The 24,121-nt window shown below is 39.6% G+C and overlaps 1 protein-coding gene across 4 annotated transcripts in view; it reads right to left on the bottom strand.

Moving 5' to 3' along the window:
• Nucleotides 1–24,121, bottom strand: part of LOC121858195 (adenosylhomocysteinase-like 1) — a 134,286-nt gene that overhangs the window by 17,361 nt on the left and 92,804 nt on the right. For 3 of the 4 annotated variants that reach the window (XM_042354418.1, XM_042354409.1, XM_042354426.1), the window contains exons 3-7: nt 11,991–12,120; nt 8,999–9,145; nt 3,162–3,262; nt 741–843; nt 321–488 (exon numbers count right to left, since the gene is read on the bottom strand). In XM_042354418.1, the coding sequence (XP_042210352.1) occupies nt 321–488; nt 741–843; nt 3,162–3,262; nt 8,999–9,145; nt 11,991–12,120 (649 nt within the window). The remainder of the gene's footprint in view (nt 1–320; nt 489–740; nt 844–3,161; nt 3,263–8,998; nt 9,146–11,990; nt 12,121–24,121) is intronic. The other variant, XM_042354436.1, reaches the window with a different exon arrangement.

A 24,121-nucleotide genomic window follows, 5' to 3' on the forward strand; every position in this document is an offset into this window, starting at 1 on the left:
TTGGTAATTTTTAGTTTAACAATGCCCATAACACTAACTGAAAGTGTTCTCTGAGTAAATGCCATTCCCTGAAGTCTTAACAACACACATCAAAAGTTTAATGCTTCAATTATAGTCAAGACAAGATAATGTAATCCATCTAGTTATATCTTGGGGCTTTACTTTGGAACGAGAGCACCACACTGGAACACATCTGGTAAGGCCTTGCTTGAAAGAATGGAGAAAATTGTATGTGATGGATGGAAGAGAAAGCATGTAGGTGTGAGGGATGATGTGATGACTTAGAAGAATGAATGCATAAAGTAAGACTGATCCCATACCTTTGATCATCTTGAACATGGCTGGGTACTTCTTCAGCATGAGATGAGTGGCATCACCTCCATCATCCAGAATCATGTTAGGCTGCCAGTTCTCAGTATTGATACACTTGTCAATGCACCACCAGAAGTCTTCTTCACTCTCGCCACGCCAAGCAAAGATGGAGTGGTCTGGGGGGAAATAAAAATTGGCATTATTTGGTGTTCTCACTCTCTATCTATGAATAATTTTTCCTCATCGCCCACATTTGTATAGGTGGATCAAGAGGTAATAATTATACATTAGTCAAACATTACTCCTGATGCTGAACAATGGAAAAATTATATTTCTAGTACAAAACATTGAAAGTTGTTGTGAAGGAAGGAAAATGTATTGAAAACATTCTTACCAGCCTAACATTAAGGAAAGGAAAATATTCTTACCAGCTTCAGCCAAGGCAGCAGCAACTTCATTTTGAGTAGAAAATATGTTGCAAGCTGACCATCGCACACTGGCCCCCAACTCTACCAGTGTCTCGATTAAAACCTGAAGAAAATACAAAAATAGTTATGGGTTTAAAAACTCCAAAATACACACACAGTCATGTTCAGTGCAGTATTTCATTTTTATGGACTTTATTAAAAACAAAACATCATCTACCATATACGGGCTCAAACATTCTTTTTGCTGAGAATTATTTTAGGTAGTAATTACACTAGAGACCATGTACTGCACTGTGCTGTACTGTACAAGAAATATTCAGTTATAAATATCTAATAATCATCGAAAGAAGAAATAAGAGGGAAAATCTGGACTGTCTTTTATGTAAAACTAAACACCTGGTATAGCAGTCTAAATATTTCTAGACAAACTAACATTCTTTTATACAGTACTTTACTACTTCAAGCAAGACACAAACAAGTCCAGTACAACAGATGGAATTAAACAGATATCCAACTAAATATCTTTGGATAGGTGACCATGAGGAACGTCTATGGATAGCTATGGAGAAAGAAGTTCATCGCATCATTTTGTAAAGTACAAGATGAAAGACGTGGGAAACATCTCTCAACAACTGCGGTGCACATCTGAATCTTTCCCTGGATCTTCTGGATTTAGTAACAATTGTTTATCTTCAGTAGTTGAATGGCCTTGATGGTAAGACACATTAATGAATAGCGTGAGTACCGGTAAAGATCGATGATGAGTGGTTGTTTGTGGTACAGGTGGTTCATTTTTTGGCGTACCTTCCAAATTTGTTTTGTGTTTGTTTTAGCAATTTGGTTCTTTTATAATTTATTCAATTCAACAATACAGAGAACTTGTAATTTTTTTATTCATTCAATTTTCTGGTCATGTCGCTAACAAACCGGTAAATGACGTGACTCAGCTATGGAGGTTCCCACACTATTATTTTATGACGTGTTTATTTTTATCAAACCTACACTCATCAAAATCTGATGTGTAATTGTTCAGTGTTTTTTACATATCTGTACATATAACAATAACTGAAAACTTTCAAGTCATATGAACTGTTTATAATAATAAGTCATATAAGCTGATATGACTTGACAATTATACTGGATATATTAGGGTGTGTATATATACTGTACACAGAGCCTTGAACATTTGTATTAAAGTTGTGCCACTCTCTCAATTGATCCAGTACTGATAACTGTGCAGGAAATAAATGTATACCTGGATCCACAGGCCCGAAGCTTTCATCCAGAATACATTTACATGACATAAATAAAAAAAATGTTGTAGCCTAGGGAGAGTGGCAGAGGTTTCCATACTTTAGTTTATTTTATAACCAATATACTGGACTGTCCTTTTTTTATACTGGACTGTCCTTTTTTTATGTAACTTACACCCCCCCAAAAAAATTAATAAAAATGTTCAGTGTTTTACATTTAATTTGAGTTCTGAATTCTGCATTAATAAAATTTATTAAAGTTATCCTTTCATGTGACCTGATCTTGTGATAAAAAAGACAAGAAAAAAAGAAAAAAATATCAGTATGAGAGTTGTGGATGATTCTCTTTGGCAAAGATTGAGGCAGGAGACTTATAAGGAACTCTACCAAAGGGAGATTAAATATCAAGAAAGGAAGACTTAGCTTTATGGAAGAGAAAGGTACAGTATTATTTAAATTTTGGTGCACAGTATTATATATATGGTCCATTGGTTTCAACTGTACAGTATACAGTATTAGAGTATAGGTCATAGAGTAACATTAAATATTTATCAACATGTAAAACCACTGCAACAATACTTTAAAGTGTATTTTAGAGAAGAAAAATAAATTTAATTAAGGTTTAATTTTAATCAAAGGGGACCCCCCAACTTACCAACACCCGCCAACACGAACAGGGTTAAACTTGAAATTTACAGTATTTTATTTACCTGATGACTAATTTTTTACTGCTATTTGCTGTATTAAGTCATTCTATTTCTTCTATTGTCTTAAATTAAGTGATTTCAGATGTATATAAGGAGTTAGGCTGTGATATGGTGGGATCTTAAACATTGTTCTCTAAGTATGTATGCACATATCATGTGTTCCAACTTGCGTACAAATCCGATTTATGAACGTCCTCAAGAACGGAACCCGTTTATAACCCGGGGACCCCCTTTACTGTACAACTGTACTATTGCACAGGGGGGAGTGTACTACAGAAAGGAAAATGTTGCTACATTATATTGTAAATTCCACAATTCTGGACAACTGTGTTCAGTGATTAGTCCAGTAAAGTGACCAACAGCACTCCTGTATTTCCCAAATAAAATAAATTTATTTAGTATTTGAATCAAGCCTCTATTATTTCTGACAACTTGGATGAAACACATTACAAGAAACCTACCGCAGTCTGTGCATTGATGTGAGTGCAGCCAACTATCTTGGCACCTTTGAGTGGCTTGTCATCAGCAGCACGTTTACGGAGGGCAACAATCCCAGGCATCTCTGTAAGATACAGCATTAATTAGTGTTTTAATTATGGTACAAAATAAAACACTCTAATTATGGACAGATGAACCAGGTCATTAATATAAGTGTTTATAAAGCTGATTAAAAATTAAAAATACAGTCTATTATAGAAAAATTAAATATTAACTAAAAGAAACAAACATCAAAGAAAAGAAAAAATCGACCTCACAAAACACAACCATGAAAAAGGCTGTACAGGTACAGTACTGTATGTAAGAACCTAATGCACCCAATGAGACAAAACTGGGCATCTCTGAAATGCATCTTGACAATTAATAAATATATATCAAACAACATAACAAAATCACATTATGTATATACTGTATTGTACATACTGTACAGCATTACATAACATCACCCAAATTCAAGTGAAACTTGCCAAGCATTTATATGTAACAGCAAGCAATGCATATAAGAGAGGCCTGTAGTAATCCTCTGAGAGGCCTTCTTAGAGCCAGTAGTACCTGAAGAGCTCTTACTATCAGGTTGCAAAGTGTGGAGGGGCATGCCACTATTAGATAGACAAGGAGCCTATCTGCATGCCCCATTGCTCCAATGTTGCAAGGAAAGTTATGTTAGCCAGTTGTCAAGATTACCCATTACTGGGATCTTCTCTTTTCCACACGAGAGAACCCAGAAGAATTCACGGTACAAAAACTTTTCAAAAGAGGATTCACATACAGGCCTGACCAAATCCCAATAATGGATACAGTAACATGAAGTTTACCTATCTTAGCCAGTGTCTCCTAGACCACTCCTTAATTCCACTTCACAGCATGGGGATGGTGGGTCTCACAAAACCCAATGTAGAATGTATAAAAAACAGCCTGAATAAAAAAACAAAACAAAAAAACACAGGGCTACTGTACAAAAGTTAGCAGAGAATGCCACAATTATCTCAACAGCTCTGACTGATTTGGTTAAAACATGTGTAAAAATTTGCAAAATGGAAGATAAAACCAACTGTTATCTTATAAACAACATCCAGAACTATGTCTTGGTATTATAACCCCAAAGTGCACTAATAGACCAGCACTCATCATTCAGAACAAGTTGAGGCAAGAGGTCTTTTTACTGAGGGAGTGGCGAGGAAAGTGAAGAGGTCATATGACCTCAATTTGCAGCTGAGCTGGAAGTGATGAGATAACACATGGCCTGTGTGATGTGAAGTCAGACTCATTTGATTTTAGAATATCAGTTTCTTTCTTACCCCTTCTTAAGAGCTCAGTTGCTTGTGGAGAACAAGGCTAATACACCCAAAGCCTTTGGCATACATATTTACAAGTTGCTTTTGACAGGTCTTGGTTATAAAACTTTATAACTTGGTAAAGGAGTGAGGTACTTAACTTTCATCTCTTATCTATGATGCCTCACTCCTCCAGGAAGGTCACCTCTGAGAGGGTTATCATTAAATAAGAACTTTCAGGCTACCTTATCACTATTTCTCTCCCATTCCCTGTAGTCTCCTTAAGGTTCTGTTCCACCTTCTCCCTTATGATGAAAACAGTCGCTTTCTAACCACTGCACCAGCTACACTACCACTCCACACCCACTCTACCACTTCACACCCTCTGCTCTCTCCACCATCCCAAACACTCCATTCATTATTTATGACTCTCTTCCATTTTTGTAACACCACACCCAGCACTCAGGAAGCTCATTTCTCCAGTTTTATAAATTACTGTAAGATCATTCTGCTTCATCCCAAGTCCATGTTTGACTGCCACAAATCAAAATATGAAGTATTATACTGTACTGTCATTCTGTTCCTTCTTTACCTCCATGCTTACTTTCCTTCCCTTGATGATACTATACTGTACTTCCCAACTCTGTGATCTTCACCCTCTCGTGTACTGTTCTCTCTCTATTGTTCATTCTTGTTCAGCAATACAATACAACATTCCCACATATGCCCCAGGAAAATTTTAACTCTGACTTTCAACAGTGACAATAACCTTTAAATATAATGCTGTGCACATTATCTAGTTTCAAACATATTTATGTGTTGTTTCATCAATTATCTTTATCAATACTGCAAAAGTTATCATATATACCAGCTTATGACTTGTGACCTTTCTGTGACCTTAAGCTGTACAGAATCAAAAGGACTTTAATATGATGTTCTACACTGTACCTGGCAATGATATACATGTAAAGGTTCAACATAATATATGTACTAATACCTGTACAGTACATGAATCATTCCATGGATAATGTTTTGACCTTTAACCTTCAAGCAGTGACCTTGAACTTTTACTTAAACATTTTATATCAGTGGTTCTAAGAGTAGAAGATATGCAGTCCAAGTTTCATCAAAATATCAGCATAATGAGGAAATTATTTAAAAGTACACTATACAAACTAATACAACTATTAAGCTCTTAAGAAAGCTTTTATTCTTGACCTTAAGCTTTGACCTTGACCTTTAACACAAACTTTTGAATATGATATTGTGGACTCTGGCCAAATAGCTAATTTCAATACAACCTGTACAGTAGTTCCATCAAGATTTATGTAAAAGCATAGGAGTTCTGATTTGGGCTAAGTTCTGATCTTTTAACACTGGAATGAACTCTGACTAATCCTTCAACTGGGGGAACATTAATTACTGTACTCATAGTCTACAATAAAATAAGTAATAATTAAACTTCCCTACCAGTGCTCATTAAACTTCCCTCCCAGTAATCATTAAACTTCCCAAACAGTAATCATTAAACTTCCCTACCAGTGCTCATTAAACTTCCCTCCCAGTAATCATTAAACTTCCCTACCAGTAATCATTAAACTTCCCTACCAGTACTCATTAAACTTCCCTACCAGTAATCATTAAACTTCCCTACCAGTGCTCATTAAACTTCCCTACCAGTAATCATTAAACTTCCCTACCAGTAATCATTAAACTTCCCTACCAGTGCTCATTAAACTTCCCTACCAGTGCTCATTAAACTTCCCTACCAGTGCTCATTAAACTTCCCTACCAGTGCTCATTAAACTTCCCTACCAGTAATTATTAAACTTCCCTACCAGTGCTCATTAAACTTCCCTACCAGTGCTCATTAAACTTCCCTACCAGTGCTCATTAAACTTCCCTACCAGTAATCAATACACTTCCCTGCCAGTAATAATTTAGTCATGCATAACACTTTCCTTACAATAATTAATAGTTAATTTTTATCCTCTCTACATAAAATACTCATAATACCTGAAATGTATCGTCATAATGGCATAATTGTACACCTCATCAATGTTGTGTTCTATTCAATTGAAACTAAAGTGAAATAATGTGAATAGGTAATCTCTCATTATTGGAATAATTCAGGTTTATACATTCTGTTCCTTTATCTGACCCATAAGTGAAAATCGTATCTCCCATTCACGTAACACTTACCTCGTCCAAAATGTCTCCCAGTATATAGGGCATCTTGGCATTTCTCTGGCATACTGTACTTCTAACAATATATATTCACATCTAATCAATGCAAATATAGACTCAATCAATCTCTTACTCTCTCTCTCTCTCCTTCCTAAATCAATCTCTTATTTTCTTCCCTAACCTTTTCCTCTTCTACCTAAATCAAATATCTTCCTGCCTCCTTCCTTAATCTCTCCCTCTACCCTTCCTAACATCTACAATATCATTAAGGATTACAAAAGGAATTAAATACCTGTGCTGCTACTACTGTATTTAAAAACATAACGTATGCCTTAATCTCCAAAATGTCGCCTCGTGTGCTTTCGAAAATAATATAAAAGTTGTCTATATTTTTGCTTATTACCACACCTGTGTATATTTATGCTTATTAACACACCTGTCTTTATTTTGGGTTATTAACACACCTGTCTATATTTTTGCTTATTAACACACCTGTGTATATTTATGCTTATTAACACACCTGTCTATATTTTTGCTTATTAACACACTTGCTTAAACAATTTTGATTCTCTTGCCTTATGTTAATCTAGAGTTTGCCAGAAGTATCATTGAAGACTTTTAACCTTTTGAGTATGATGATTTCACCAACTGATTATAATGACTTAATCCTTTGAGTATGATGATTTAACCCCTTCAGTACGACGACTTAACCACTTGAGTATGACTTAACCCCTTGAATATGGTGACTTAACCCCTTGAGTACGATGATATAACCTCCTGAGCATGACTTAACCCCTTGAGTACAATGTCCACACCCGACTCTCTCTCTCTCTCTCTCTCTCACACACACACACAGCCGTGAGCTTTTCTGCCAACTTTTCTGGTCTCCTCTGTGTATGATGTTGACAGTGTAAATACTATCACCGTAGTTGAGCCTTATGGGGTAACATTTGCTAGTCTATGATATGAGTCACTTGGGAGGAGGAGGGGGCCGGGAGAGGGGGCGCTTTGTGAGCATCTGTGATTCAACTTGGGTCAATATGAGTATTTCTGAGTCACTTGGTAAGATTCTGAGCACCTGTGAGTCACTTGGTAAAATTCTGAACACTTGAGTAACTTCACATATTGAGCACCTGTGATTCATCTTGAGTCATTATAAGCCTCTGAGTCACTTGGCATCATTATGAGCACCTGTGTTTCATTTTGCGTCATTATAATCCTCTTTGAGTCACTTGGCATCATTATGAGCACCTGGGTTTCACCTTGGGTCATTATAAGCCTCCAAAGTCACTTGGCCTCATTATAAGCACCTGTGACTCACTTTAGGTCATTATGAGCCTCTGAGTCACTTGGCATCATTATGAGCACCTGTGACTTACCTTGGGTCATTATAAGCCTCTGTGGGTCACTTGGCATCATTATGAGCACCTGTGACTCACCTTGGGTCATTATAGCCTCCAAGTCAGGCCTCATTATAAGCACATGTGACTCACTTTAGGTCATTATAAGTCTGAGTTTCTTGGCATCATTATGAGCACCTGTGACTTACCTTATTATAAGCCTCTGAGTGGTGAGCACCTGTGTTTCATTATAAGGGTCATTATAGCACCTGTGACTTACCTTGGGTCATTATAAGCCTCTGTGGGTCACTTGGCATCATTATGAGCACCTGTGACTCACCTTGGGTCATTATAAGCACTTGTGAGACACCAGGCGTCATTAGGAACACATGTGAACACCCTGAGCACCTGTGAGACACCTGAGGTCATTTTGCGCACCTGTGTTACCTCCGATATCATGAGCACTCGTGCCTCAAACCAGATATTGTTTCAGCATTCCTTTAAATCCCTAAAATAATGAATTAAACATCCCATTGTATTCCTTTAAAGCCCTAAAATAATGACTTCATTAAACATCTCATCGTACAGTAGATTCCCTTAAATCCCTAAAACAATGAATTCATTAAACATCTCACTGTAGTATTGCCTTAAAACACTAAAACAATGTACCAATTAAACAAGACAAAATGAAAACTAAATCTAAGAAAACAAAAGGAAACGAAATCATGGAGAACAAGAACAATAAATTACCAGTGACTTAATGTTGCATTCTGGAGATCTCAAGGTGAAATATATTGCAAGGAAAAATAATGCAAGAATAGAATATAGTATTAGGTTCATAATAACTAAAATATTAATGAAAAAATAACACGAGTAAATATTTCTCAGAGTATTATTACGTAAAGTCAAGGCTTATTGTAAACAATACTGTAGTTTATATTACGAGGCGCCACTTACCATCCTCAGGATAATGTTACGAGGCTAATTAGTGCCACTTACCCTGTTCAGCAATCTCAATCTCCCGCCGTCCAAAGGCAGCTTGGGAGATGTTCTTGACACAGAAGTCACTAGAACCTTTAGTGTTCTTCTGGTTCTTCTCTCGTGGAGACACTTCATCCTCCTCACTGCTGGACCCCGTATAGGAAGCTGTGGAGAAGACATCAAGTGTTAATGTCAACACAAAGAACACAGTGATGTTTATAAATGTTTAATATAATGAAGAATGTTGTAAAGTTTTTCCTTTTCAACAATGTAAAGAATGTTAATGCTTTTATATTTTCAATGTTGTGAAGAATGTTAACGCTTTTAATGTTCAACAATGTTAAGGATACATCTTCAACACTGGATATGTAAACATTAACAGTGAGACGGTGGCATCATGTAGACTGTCTATGCAATCCCTAGACTTTGATACTTATTCTGAAGTACATGTACAAGTATATACAGTACAAGTAAGTATACAGTAGGTATTGTGTAGTGCTCTTGTGGCGACAGTACAAGTGTCTTTTATCCTATATATAAGTATCGATACACACAAACTAACCAGTCTAGTTATGTAAACCTAGTAATTTATATTTATCAATTAATTTTAACAGAAAAAATCATTTACTTAATAAGGAACACTACCATTACTTCAAGACCATGAGAGTCGAGCTTGGCAAGGACAGTGGCATGAATCACCTTGACAAAGTGACAAATATAACAAGAACCTATACAGACTGACAGTCAACTTTTAAACAGTTATCTGTCTGGCACTTACCTTAAAGATGAGTAATCCAGACCTTTACCTGACCAAACTTACATGAAAACCTTTGAGAGACGACTGGAGAAGCACGTCATAACAAAATACCGTGTAGTATATTATATTCTGTAAATCTCAGGAGTGCATCCATTTGTATTTATATTTCATTTTTTGATTTGAAACGCTTTTTTTTATTTAAGAGTAAAGCTGAACAAAAGAGACGGATGCGCCCGTTAAGATTACATCACGGCTTGGTAAAACCAGTGTAAATGTTCTCCTTAAATCCCCTCACTGAATTTCGTTTTATTTTTACACGGGGTATTTACTGGCGTGTTTGTTTTAATGCAAAAAATGCATCTCTGCAGGGGGAACAAGGAAAAAGCAGGAGCTAACTTATGAAAAGAGTGTTTTAATGCCCTACAGTCTACACCAAATGCTGTGGTCTTGTCAACAAAGTAACTAAGTAACTGCCATGATTCGTAAGATTTCAGGTGTTATGTTCATGTTTTCGTTGATCCTCCACCAGATGTGCAGTTTATGCGTTAAAAAATCATACCAGTAAAGACCACATCATAAAATACGAAGAATCGAAAAACAAAACAATGCACAACACTTCATAGCCTATAATCCTAACCGTTGTTTATGGTCATTCATGAGAAAAATGACCATAAATTGGAGTTTGAATACAGTAGCATAAACAATTAGTTTCATACGTATAATAAGAGTTGCGTTACTTTATTTCTCTGTCAATGTTGAATGAAATCCGTACCGTTGTTACCAATTCGACTCTGGAAATCCCAAGAAAAAATATCGCTGCCAAATTGCCAATTTTAAGACAAACATTCGCTTGACATATATCACGGCAAAACTAAATAAAAAATGCAATGCAGTTAACACACTAAATCCATTTATGGAAATTCCAAGACCCAAAAAATAAATGGTCACCGAGCACCACTTTTAATCGGATTAAAAACTCGTTTGGGAGGGTATTAAAGTGACACAGAAGCTCACACCAGCACCAAATACGGATGAAATATGTGCAACAGTAAACAAGCAGAAGCTGTTTACGGACAAACTGTGAGACAAATGGTAAACAAACCAAAGTTCCCCTCCAGCCCGACAGGGAACAAACACACTGGCTGCGCTATACTGAACTCCCACCCAAAGTATAATAATATACTGTACACTATATATTTTAAGCTCGTTTTGTATGGAGCCGAGATGATTTATATTTGCTCTCTTTACAAAGTTAAATATGAAGTCTTGTTGACACACATACAGACATTATATAATATTTGTCCCATTTAATTGTTCTTACTTAGTATTTATTTTATATAGTACAATAATTATCCAAAATGACCATAATAACAAAGTAAAATAATTGAACATAAGAGTTATTCAATGAAGGTGGTAACAAGCAAATAAGTAAATGTAATATAGTTAAAAATACAATAAGCTGAAAGGGAAGAGGAAAGAATGGAGGGGGAGAGAGAGAGAAAGAGGGATAGAGATAGAGGTTAGAAAAGTAAAAGGGCCAAAAGCAGTGTGATGAAGCGAGGAAATGGAAAATAAAGGAAATGTACAAGGGGGAGGAAGGGAAACATGACCCAAGAAGAATTTAGATAACAGAAACAAGAATAGGGAAATAAAGAATAGAGAGAGAACAGGAATGGAAGCAGAAACAGAATGAGGAAGGCGAGAGAAATACAGAGAATATGAAGACAAGAGAGGCAGAGAAAATGGAAAACTAGGGAAGATACAAAGATGAAGAGAGAGAGGAATAAACGCAGGCGGATAATCGTAAATGTAAGGAGAAAATTGATAACCGACAGAAAGGGAGAGGCAGAAGAAGACAAATAAAAGAATGAGAGTGCAAAGGGGGAGAGAGTTAGAGGCATAGAGGAATAAAAACAGACAAAAAATGGGAACGAAGAAAAGGGATAGAAGTAAAGGAATAATTTAAGAGGCAAAGAAAAACGGCAGAAATAAAAGTAGGAAACAAGGAGACAAAAAGTTGAAAGAAAAAAGACAAAGGGAAGGGTGAAGGAAGAAAGGATAAACAGAAAGAAGGAAAATAGGGAGAAAGGAAGGAGACAGAAGGGAAAAAAAAATAAAGAACCATAAGGAAAGGAAAATAACAGATGACCGGAAGGAGCAACAAGAATGGAAAAAAGGAGAAATAAAAGGAAGAATAGAAGAAAGGAAAGAATGTGGTAGAAGAGAGAGGGGGGAAACAGCAGCAATTCATACATGTAGAAGAGCAGATGGACACTGTTGAGGAGCGCCGGGAGTCGAACCGTGGTCCTGCGGGTAAGGAGAACCGCCTCTTGGTCCTGTCCTTAAACCCTGAAGCTGAGGCCTCCACCACCTTCTCGCCCAGCTGAGCATCACCCACACAAACACCACAACAAAGTTAGATCATCTTACGTGTAGTACCTAGCCACATATTGCCTAGGGCCTAGTCAAACCTAGCCACACATTGCCTAGGATCTAACCGAACTTAACCTAGGACCTAGCCAAACCTAACCTTGGGCCTAGCCAAACCTAGCCTAGGACCTACCCAGACCTAGCGTAAACCCTAGACAAACTTAACCTCGGGCCTAGGACCTAGCCAAACTTAACCTCGGACCTAGCCAAACCTAGCCTAGGACCTAGCCAAACTTAACCTAGGACCTAGCAAAACATAGCTTAGCCCATAACCAAGGACCTAACGTAACATATGGTAGCAAATACTGTTTTCATGTTAAACCAAATTAAGGTCACTCGACAAGGTATTCACTGATAGGTTATTTAATTACCAAGTCCCACCTGTAAATGCCGCAGTCACTTCAATGCGTTACAAACAATCATGTTTTTTTGTTTGCATCGAACCAGTAAAGCATCTGTAAACCTTTCCTAAATTAAAAACGAAACTATATCAGAGAATTTCCATTTACAGTTTGGCAAATCGTCAATTTCAATATCCATATGTAATATTTACGGGACGATAGACCATAGCAATATTATATAATGAAAATACTCACATCTTCTGCCCAATTTGTTTACACGAGAAAAAAATCGCTTTAGTTTATGCATCCTGGGAAAAATATTAGCTCCTATGTGTTGTTGGTACCAGTCATTAATTTACGATATTAAGAACATAAACAAGAGAAAACAATTGAAAAGTATTAAAGATTAAGAAGGAGAGGAGAGGAGAAAAGCACTAACCCCCCTCCCTCACCACCCGCCCGCATCTTACCGAAAGTAATAGTAATAATAAAATTCACATGAGCACGTTTCCGGCATTTAAGTATTGTATAAATGTTGGTCATTCAACATGCACTGTTGGCGGAGCTGGCATGAGAATGAATATGAGAACACTCGCCCGTTATATTACTAAAAAATACGTTCTACTGATAAGAATATATTTTATTACTGGGGAGATGGCAGCCTGAAGCGTAGTAGCCTCGTGGGGGAGACAATATGTGTATTATTTCGTTACAGTATTATAAAAAAAGTCGACATACTGTGAGAAGCGACCAAGTTAATAGCTGCCAAGAGACTACGGTAGTACGGTACTAAACCATTTATGAAAGATGACACAGTAACTTTATTTAAAACTGACCCAGGACTATTAGCTTAGTTTTAATGATGTCATCTTTTATATAATGATTAGCTTTTGACGATTTTTTTTAAGTCTGTCAGTTGTGCGACAGAAAATAATGCTAAATAATTAAGAAAACCGGGAAACACTATAGGCATTGCACGGGGGAGAGGGGAGGTTGAGAAGGGGGGGAAGAGGAAGACGAAGAAGAAGAGGAAGGAGAGAAGGAAGAGGATGAAGAGGAGGACGAGGGAGATGGAGTCGAGAAGGAAGAAGATGGAGTCGAGGAGGAAGAAAAAGGGCTCGAGGGGGAAGGAGAGAGGGCCGAGGGGGGAAAAAGAAGAGGAAATAGAAAAAGAGGAGGAGGGAGGACGAAGAAAAGGAGGAGGAAGGATAAAAGAAGTAAAATTCTAACAACAGTGAGGCGGCCATCCATCATACACTACCTCCTCCTTCCATTACAAAACACATTAACGCCAGAGTCAGTGAAGGTGTAGTCAGACTGTGCCTCCTCCTCCTCTTTACCTTCTTGTGTGTGTGTGTGTGTGTGTGTGTGTGTGTCATGACAAAGAGCAGCGTCTGGGGAGCTTCACACACGCCAGGTAATGCCAACGAAGTGCCCTGAATTCAACAAACACACCGCCAGTGATTCTATTCGGGGTTAAATTACATGTCAGCGCTTCTTAGAAATATTTGTTTACATCACTAATTTCATCAGGTTTTTAGATCTTTCTCATTTTTGTCCTATTAAAAAAAATCTCTTATTCTTTCGCTCTTATTAAAGATTCGTATGTAAGCGGGATAATGCGTCTGATGTATGTCGTTGCCAAAGACTTGTTGACGTTTCAGAGTGCTGGGCTAAAGTTTTCCCCCAAAATTTCTCTTGGATATACTCGTCTATTTGTCTAATGCATCGTGCAGGTAAACTCTCACAGTTCTCCCTCAATATTTTTTTTCCCCTCTAGACTTCCGAGTGTTAACCTGAAATCTATGAAGTTACTGCTGACAGGCGATAACTGACAGTCTCATAAAATTCGCAAAAGCCGAAAAACACACACACACAAAGTGCTGGTTGTGGGCAGCGTGTATAGGAGCTGTAGGCCATGTCCAAACTGATCATATACCAAGGCGCCGCCGGGGGGAGGGAGGGAGGCGAGGATTGATCATAATTCACAATCCAATTATTCTGTCCCCTATTTTTGTTAACACTCGACATCAATTTAATACAGAACATCACTTTTAACATTGATGTGTATATTTATTTGAAGTAGAGATACAGTTTGTTGCACTAGTATGAGGATCGACTCTCTCTCTCTCTCTCTCTCTCTCTCTCTCTCTCTCTCTCTCTCTCTCTCTGTTATCTCCCACTCAAACACACATATTTTATTTAAACACATAACATACCAATAGGGCATATCAAACGCGGGAGCAAATCATGTATTACTCAAGCTGGTGATAAAACACACACACACACACACACACGCACACACACGCACACACACACACACACACACACACCTTAGCATACTTTTATCAACTGCAACAAAGAAACGAGAATTTACTCCCCAAATAACACCTTGTAACAATAGGAATTATCAAGTATTAACACAACAGTAGTCCAAGAATTAGTCCAAGGATGACCCAAGAATTAGTCCAAGGATGACCCAAGAATTCAAGAGTTAATCCAAGGGTGACCCAAGAATTAGTCCAAGGGTGACCCATGCGTAAGTACAAGGGTGACGTAGATTACACCATCAGCCACAATAGTGCCGCAGGCTTGGTAGACGAACCAGGGGTGCAGTGTGGAAGCCCGTGGAGAGAGCGGGCCGAGGGAGTGGGAGGAACAACTGATGCACCATTCTTCTTGACATAATGTAGTACCGTGGGTAAGTTCGTAATACCCCGTGGCACCTGTCGACCAATCACAGTGAAGAGGAGTCGACAGGTAACCAATAAGCGAGTAGAAGATACGTAGCCAATCATAAACGTCCATATTACAGTAATAGTAGACAGACAGTTCCTATTGGCAGTGTGGCGTTTCTATATTACGCCCGTTTGTGTGTGTGTGTGTGTGTGTGTGTCAGTCCAGCACCAGATGGCTCACCTGCCTCACAAATATACTGAAGGTAAACGACGTACTAACTATACCTTAACACTGTATATAACAGAGCCCCAGCTTATTTTACCTGATAATTAAACACACAAACGCTATACCTGTGTGGGTGAGGTTAGGTTAGGTTTGGTTAGGTTAAGGTTAGATTACGTTAGGTGAAGGTGTTTTAATTATCAGATGAAATAAACTGGGGGGGTTAATCTTCAAGTCATCTCCCCCCACAAAAAACCCTCCACTATTTTCCGGGTAATAATTTCATTCATGATTATCTAAACACCATGACCTTTGACCTGACCCCATGACCCGAAAACTAAATAGAAAACTTGTCCACTCAAAGACCAAGGAACCACCACCGCAGTATATGATGGTCACTGAGGCGTGGTGGACATTCAATTGGCGATTTTGAAAACGAAAATATTAGTCTTTTAGTCACCGTGACCTGACCTTTGACCCCAGGTGATCCCAAAATCAATAGTGAGTTTCCTGAGCGTGTGTGTGTGTGGGGGGGGGGGTGTAAAGGTGCTCGCTCAGAGACTATCAGTGTTACATTAGTGTGTGGAGAGGAAAAGTTGAGGTAGGTTAGGTTAGGTTAGGTTAGGTTAGGTTAGGTTAGGTTTGGTTAGGTTTAGGTTAGGTTAGGTTTGGTTTGGTTTAGGTTTGGTTGGGTTAGGTTAGGTCTAGGTTGGATTAAGTTAGGTTTAGGTTGGGTTGGGCTTAGGTTAGGTTATCTTATGTTAGCTTAGTGTTAGGGTGATTTAAGCTAGGGTGGCTAATCTTCACGTGATCTGTATACGCTAAGCTTCAACACATAAAGACCAGCTTCATCTTCATTAGTTACCTGAAGTGGAAAGCAAAAACTGCTCCGATTGGTCGTTTAATAACTAGGAAGGGAAACAGCTATTCTGATTGGTTAATGAAAATGAGACAACTTCTCCCATTGGTTACCCAACAAAGAAATAATTGTCATCATTCGTTACTGGGAAGGAAACAGCTATTCTGATTGGTTAACGGGAAAGGCGACAACTTCCCCCATTGGTTAGAAGTAAGGCATACACCATACATACACAATACACTATACTACATACATACGCCTTACAAAGTTCTGATATTAGTGCCTCCATAAAAAATGAATGTATGTATGTATGTATGTATGTATGTATGTATGTATGTATGTATGTATGTATGTATGTATGTATGTGAATTGGTGTTCCGTGTGTGAGTCAATGTGAGACGTATTCATAAAGACAAGACAGTCACACATACATAGTGATATAATCGTGTGTACATGAGTCACGTACACACAAAGTAAAATAATTTAGATTGTGGTGGGTTGTGGTAGGCAGACAGTGGTAAGTTGTGATTGTGGTAATAGTGGTGAGGGTTGTTGCAAGTTGTGACAGATTGTTGTAGGTTGTGGTAGGGAGGGAGGGCGAGAATGCCTGAAGTTTGGGTGGTACAAGGGCAGCCATGCAGTCCAACCCGGCGGTGGCGCTGACGGGGAGAGGTCGATAGACGATTACCACCACACAGCTACTCCTCCTACTGCTACTCCACGACTCCCTCCTCCTTCCTCCTACTCCACGACCTCCCTCCACCACTCCTCCTCCTTCCTCCTCCACTCCCCCCTCACCGACCCCCCCACCCTCAAGTCACTTCTCAAATTCTCACTATCCCCTTTACCATTCTCTCTCCCTCTTCCCCTTTACTCCCCCCTTTCCTCCCCCTCCTACACACTTTTCTAGTTGGTTGAACAGACGACACACATCAGCCTCCCCCTTGTGTTGTGTCCTTAAGTCACGTCATTACATGTTTTGAAATCCCTTAACTAGTGGTATGGGGGCATGTAATCCTATCTATAGACATATCCAGGGCATGTAATCCTTTACTGAAAAATCTCCCCCAAAAAATCCTAAATGGTGGTATACAGAGGCAAGTAATCCTAACAATGGGAAATCCTAACTAGTGGTATTCAAAAACATGTAATCCTTAACTGATAAATCCTAAATGGTGGTATACAGAGGCAAGTAATCCTAACAATGGAAATCCTAACTAATGGTATACAAAAACATGTAATCCCTAACCGATAAATTCCCCTCAAATCCTAAATACTATCACACAAGGGGCAAAAATCCTAACCAGTAATAAATAGAGAGAATTTACAAACACAAATCCCCAAATCCAGGAGACAGAAAAAATCCCTCCCATGATAACAAGCACAATTTTTTTTCATATTTTTACATGTTTTTTTGTTTTTACATTTTTTCTTAATAGCGAAAAAGACGAAAAAATACCCACACTGCAATTTCAGGAAACTAATGGTACCCAGATTAACATTGGGAACAGATCCACGATAAATTTCCACTGGTTTTAACTGAGAATTTCTGAGTGTATGTGTAACGTTTTAACTGGGTGTACATGTCAGGTTTTAACTGGTTTTAATTGAGGGTACATGTCAGGTTTTAACTGGGTGTATATGTAATGTTTTAACTGGTTTTAATTGAGGGTATATGTCAGGTTTAAACTGGTTTTAACTGAGGGTATGTCAGGTTTAAACTGGTTTTAACAGAAGGTATATGTCAGGTTTTAACTGATTTTAACTTAGGGTATATCAGATTTTAACTGAGGGTATATCAGATTTTAACTGGTTTTAACTGAGGGGATGTCAGGCTTAAACTGGTTCTATCTGAAAATTCCTGGGGTTAGGTTAGGTTAGACAAGTTGGTGAGGAGGAGTATCCCTTCCATTAAGTCACTTGAGAGGGGAGAGACGAACCCCTCCACCCACCCTGGCTGAAACACTGATGCGCCCCAACATATTACGTAATTCGTAAATGTATGCAAACATATTCCGAGTAATTAAACTGATCTTTTTTTTTACGCGAATTAACAGGAGGTGGCGGCAGCAAATCTCGCACACACGCTCGCACGTACACACACACACACACAGTAACTTGACCAAGATACTAAAAACCACACGTAAAAAAAAAAACAAGCAAGATATGTTGTCATTACCACATAACAGTAATAGTCGACACTAAACAACACAATAACACAAAGACACTATATAAATATGCATCATATCACTTAGTATAATGACGAGAGAATTACGGATGTGAGGTGCATTTTACTACACGACGGGATGTAAGTAAATAATATATACGAATCGTGATCAAAAACTACAATACGTACCTCATCTTGCTTACAGCTTGACGTGCTTGAAACTATTACGTCTGGTATGTGCAGAATTTGTCCTGCATTATCCCAACTTAAGATCAATATTTTAACTGGCGAATCGTTGACAACCTGGACTCGAATCTTACCCACCCACGATTTCATTTTGGTTGAAAAGAGTTGCAAATCGTCTACCACTGCCTGAAATAGTCGTCGTTGTGTTCCAAATCGCCATCATTAACACCTGTCAACTACAGCTACTACAACACTTCTCTCATATAGAAGGAGTCGTTTTTCTTGTTGCCGCCGTGTTGTGGGTGAAGTCCCCGTCAAGTATACAGTTTCCAGTTTGAACACACGATGGTCTTTGTATGGTATATAACTCAAAATAATCACCAAGAGAAAGTTTGTTTGGCTTTGAATTTACATTGGAAAAGTAAAATTGATTAAAATATATTAAAGTTACGCCTACGTGACATAACACCATATACCTGTAATATAATATTCTGGTGACCATCGTTTTTATGATATGTACTATGAACACGTCAACCAAAACAAAATGTATACACGTAATACCCAAACACGTAACATTATAAACCTGACAAAAACCTTAACGTGAAATACAAAACACAAATGGAAGAACATAAAAAAACAAAAATTTGTAGCCGCTTTAGTTTAACAAATTTATTGACAAAGCTTGGAGTGCAGTTTGCCTATTGTGAGTAATTCAATCAGGTCTTGATTCACGCGAATCTTTCCAACCCTATAATAATAATATAATGGTTGTCCCTCGTGTAACGCGGATGGCCAGCCCAAGGGCCACCTAGGCGTGAATTTGTTTAGGGCGTAGAAGCTGTCGCCAACACAACAACCACACCCTAAGTTAACGAGCTGCATGACCCAGCGTCAAGGAATTGTCCGAGAAGACCGGACAACTCTCCAACTGCACTGGCTAACCATTACCCCGGAATACGATCCGCAAATAAATTAACATCAAGTTTCCAATTACTGCTGGATAGACAGAGGCAAATGGAGTGAAGGAACTTGCCCATAGTTTGACCCTGCCCGGAGATCGAACCAGGGTGCGTTCGCTTGCGAGGCGAGAATGCTGACCATTACACCACATGTCGCCAACCCTGGCGGACAGACACTGAACTAAGAGAGATAAGCGCCAACTTGCCCCTGACACCCACTCTTGACCCGCACCAGAGAGAGAGATTCCAGGAGATGAGACACACAAATCAGGTCTTTCTTGTGGTTGGGTAAAGAGGAAAAACATTAGGGTTGTCTATACTGGTGAGGTAAGAGGATCAAGACCTACGACATGATGGTAAGATGTTGTAGAAGAAAAAGAAGTAGTCGCTGAAGTGGCCAAAGACCTCAACAAGACTATCGGGCCACAAAGAGAGAGAGAGAGAGAGAGAGAGAGAGAGAGAGAGAGAGAGAAAAAAAAATAAGCGAGTAAATGAATTAAATTAAAACAACGTGAAAACTTAACCCTCAAACCCAAGGATATGAAAAAAAATAAATAAAGCCAAGTTCTCCATATCACCCCGAATAGTAAACATACAGTAATTACAGACAAACAAACGGACACATATACTCCCCAACAAACACTTCAGGTACAAACATTAATTCCTCAAGTTTATCTTCCTCGCCATCGTAGGAACAAACACACAAACATCAAACGATATTTATATGACGAGAAAACTCCTTCCCCCACCCTCCCCTCCCTCCCCCCCCCTCCCCTCCCCCCCCCCTCCCCATCACCCCTCCTCTATGTTCCAGGCTTTACACACACACACACACACACACACACAGCTTTTCTTCAAGATCACTTTGGCTTTTGTTTTCAGGACGTTCAATAATGTTTCCAGGCGACGTAGTACTATTCCAGGGAGCGTCTTTACTGTTCCAGGGAGCGTCTTTACTGTTCCAGGGAGCGTCTTTACTGTTCCGGCTCCTGTTTCATTTGGTATCGACTTCCTATAGCTATTACACATTCTCCTTCCCTTTGTCTGTCTGTCTGTCTGTCTGTCTGTCTGTCTGTCTCCTTCCTACCATTCCCCCTTCCTTCCATCCTTCCTTCCTCCACTGCCGTCATCCATACCTTCCATACCATCCCAGACGCCAACTCCTCCTCTTCCATATCGTCTCTGTTTTCCAGACTATCCCCAAAACGTCCCAATCTATCCCAAAATATCACAGATTATCCCAAAACGTCCCAATCTATCCCAAAACGTCCCAAACTCTCCCAAAACGTCCCAAACCATCCCAAAACGTCCCAATCTATCCCAAAATATCACAGATTATCCCAAAACGTCCCAAACTCTTCCAAAACGTGGTAAAACATCCCAAACCGCTTTCAACCAGCTCCAGGGTGCTGAGGGGAAGTGAGAGAGGCAGCTCAATGTTCAAAACTGGCATGGTTCCAGGCATTCCCTCCTCCTCTCTCTCTCTCTCTTTCGGTGGGGGGAAAGGTTAAGAATGAGAGGATTAAATAGGGGAAGCTGGGGAGAGAGAGAGAGAGAGAGAGAGAGAGAGAGAGAGAGAGAGAAGAGAGAGAGAGAGAGAGGAAAGAAAGAGGAAGTAGAAATAAAAAGAGAATGGACAGAGACTGAAATAAAGAGAGAGAAGGAAAGAGGAGTGGAAGCGAAGCATAAAAGAGACACTGTAGAGAAGGGAAGGAAGATGGAGGAAGAACAGATAAACAGACAGGAAAGGAGAGAGAGAGGAGAGACAGAGAGAGAGAGAGAGAGAGAGAGAGAGAGAGAGAGAGAGAGAGAGAGAGAGAGAGAGAGAGAGAGACCCCCGCCAACACACAAATCTGTTCCAGTCTTGAAGTTGAGGTGTTGGGTGAGGGTGGACGGGAGAGTCGTCTGCTGCCCACCCACTACCATCATGGCCTGGCTAATGGCTTATGTCTTCATGGTAATGGCTCTTGTCTATTTTGGCCCCTGTCTATAATGGCTCCTGTCTATAATGGCTCCTGTCTATAATGGCTCCTGTCTATAATGGCTCCTGTCTACAATGGCTCCTGTCTATAATGGCTCCTGTCTATAATGGCTCTTGTCTATAATGGCTCTTGTCTATAATGGCTCCTGTCTATAATCCCTACTGTCACGTTAATAATGTTGATATAATGGCGTTAGTGGCCAGGATGGTGAACGTGGACACTATAATGGCATCGACTTACTGGCTTCAATGGTGTCAATAATGATGCCGGTGTGTTCCATAATGACGTAATGGTGATGATGGTGTTAGGATGATGGTGTTGGGATGATGGTGTTGGGATGATGGTGTTAATATGGTGTCAACAGCCCCCAAAAGGTTATTGTCATCAGTGGCCGCTCTAAAGGCGCTGTTAATGGCACTCACCAACACCATTACCGTGTTTATAAAGGGGTACTGCACGTTACTAAAAGCGTGTGTGTGTGTGTGTGTGTGTGTGTGTTTGATAGATAGATTGATGCATGAGAGGAGAGAGAGAGAGAGAGAGAAACTGCAACAGATGTTGTCACACTCCCTACTGCCACCCTGCAACTCCCCACCCTCCTCCCCACCCCCCAACCCCTCCCCACCCCACCTCACTCCCAATCCCTCCCCTCTAACTCCCACCCCCCCACCCCCTCATCTTCCTAGTGGGCTATTTCTGGACCACCAAATAGTACTAATAGCAGTCCACCTTTACTACTGACTGTCAATCTCGCCATCTGACCCTCCACCACCCATACTAGCAACAGTCTGAGATATAAATGTCCACACACACACACACACACACACACACGTTGCTTTATATAGATAGGTAGTGGTGTGTTATTGTTTGTGTGTGTGTGTGTGTGTGTGTGTGTGTGTGTGTGTGTGTGTGTGTGTTTTGTTGTTGTTATTATTGTTTTGTTGTTGTTGTTTTTGTGTTTTGTTGTTGTTGTTATTACTGTTATTATTATTATTAGTTACCATCATCACCACCACTACCATCATCACCACCACTACCACCCACTACACTATCACCATTATCACCACCACTATCCAATACGACTACCATCACCGCCATTACACTACAGTCATCATCACTACACTACCACCATTACCACCACTTCTATCACCACCATTACTACACTATCACCACTACTACCACCATCACTATCACCATTAACAATACTCCACCACCACCATCATCATCACTACACAATACAAGATATGACAGATCCCTTTGCAGTTCCTGTCTTAAAACTGTCCACTCTTGTCACACTACCGTCTCTAGCGGCCGTCAATATAACACAGGTGTCAGCAGGTGGTGTCAGGTGGTGTCAGGTGGCGTGACACTGGCAAATGATGAGGATGAATGATGAGGCGACTGGCTACAACATTTATACCACCACTGTCTTGCTGAATGTTGCATGTTGTGGTGAGACCTAACATTCCTCTCTCTCTCTCTCTCTCTCTCTCTCTCTCTCTCTCTCTCTCTCTCTTCTCTCTCTCTCCCATGCTGGTGTCTTTTCCTTGGCGTCTCTCTCTCTCTCTCTCTCTCTCTCTCTCTCATCACTATAACAGAAGTAATTAGTTACATATATGACTGCATAGTGAGAGAACACCCACAACTGTTCGTTATATAAAGGCAACCATTATAGGAGGCAAAAATATATATATATGAATAGCATTGGGAAAAATTTCATATATGACTAAATTTCTGATATATAATTGTGTTGATATAGGTGACATGGCACATATATGACTACATGGGAGACAGGAGTACATATGTGACTGTATATAGGAGACTAAAGTACACATGTGACTGTATAAAAGACAGTAATGTACACATGTGACTGTATAGGAGACAGTAATGTACACATGTGACTGTATAGGAGACAGTAAAGTACACATGTGACTGTATATAGGAGACAGTAAAGTACACATGTGACTATATATAGGAGATAGATATATAAACATGATATATAAAACCCCTAAAAATATAGTTTCCGATACAATTTTAATGAGTGACGGGACGGACGGACGGATGACGGTACGGACGGACGGATGACGGTCAGATAAACGGACGGACGGACAGATGAAGAACAGACAGTCACAGATGTACGACGGACATACGAGAAGACGGATGGAAGGAATGACGGGCAGACGGGCGATAAAAACAGGACCTCCTTAGCACCTCAGTGGACGGTGGAACAATGAACGACTACAAAAGACGGTCATTAGGAAGTACACACAAGGGGGCAGTTAAGAGGGAGGAGGAGGGGGGGAAGAGGGGGAGGAGGGAAGAGGGGGAGGGGGGAGGAGGAGGGGGAGGGGGGGGAGAGGGGGAGGAGGGAAGGGGAGGGGGAGGGGGAGGAGAGAGAGAGGGAAGAATTAACAGGATATGGAAAGATGAAGACAATAAAAAATAAAATACGAAGAGGAAGAATAAAGGGAAGAGGAAGACAGACGAACAGGAAGAAGAGACGGAAGGAAGGAAGGGTGAAAAGAGCAAGAACAAAGAGGAGATAAAGAAGATAGGGAT

The sequence above is a fragment of the Homarus americanus genome, unplaced genomic scaffold, assembly GCF_018991925.1.
Source record: "Homarus americanus isolate GMGI-L3 unplaced genomic scaffold, GMGI_Hamer_2.0 scaffold29898, whole genome shotgun sequence".
In the NCBI taxonomy this organism is placed as follows: domain Eukaryota; kingdom Metazoa; phylum Arthropoda; class Malacostraca; order Decapoda; family Nephropidae; genus Homarus; species Homarus americanus.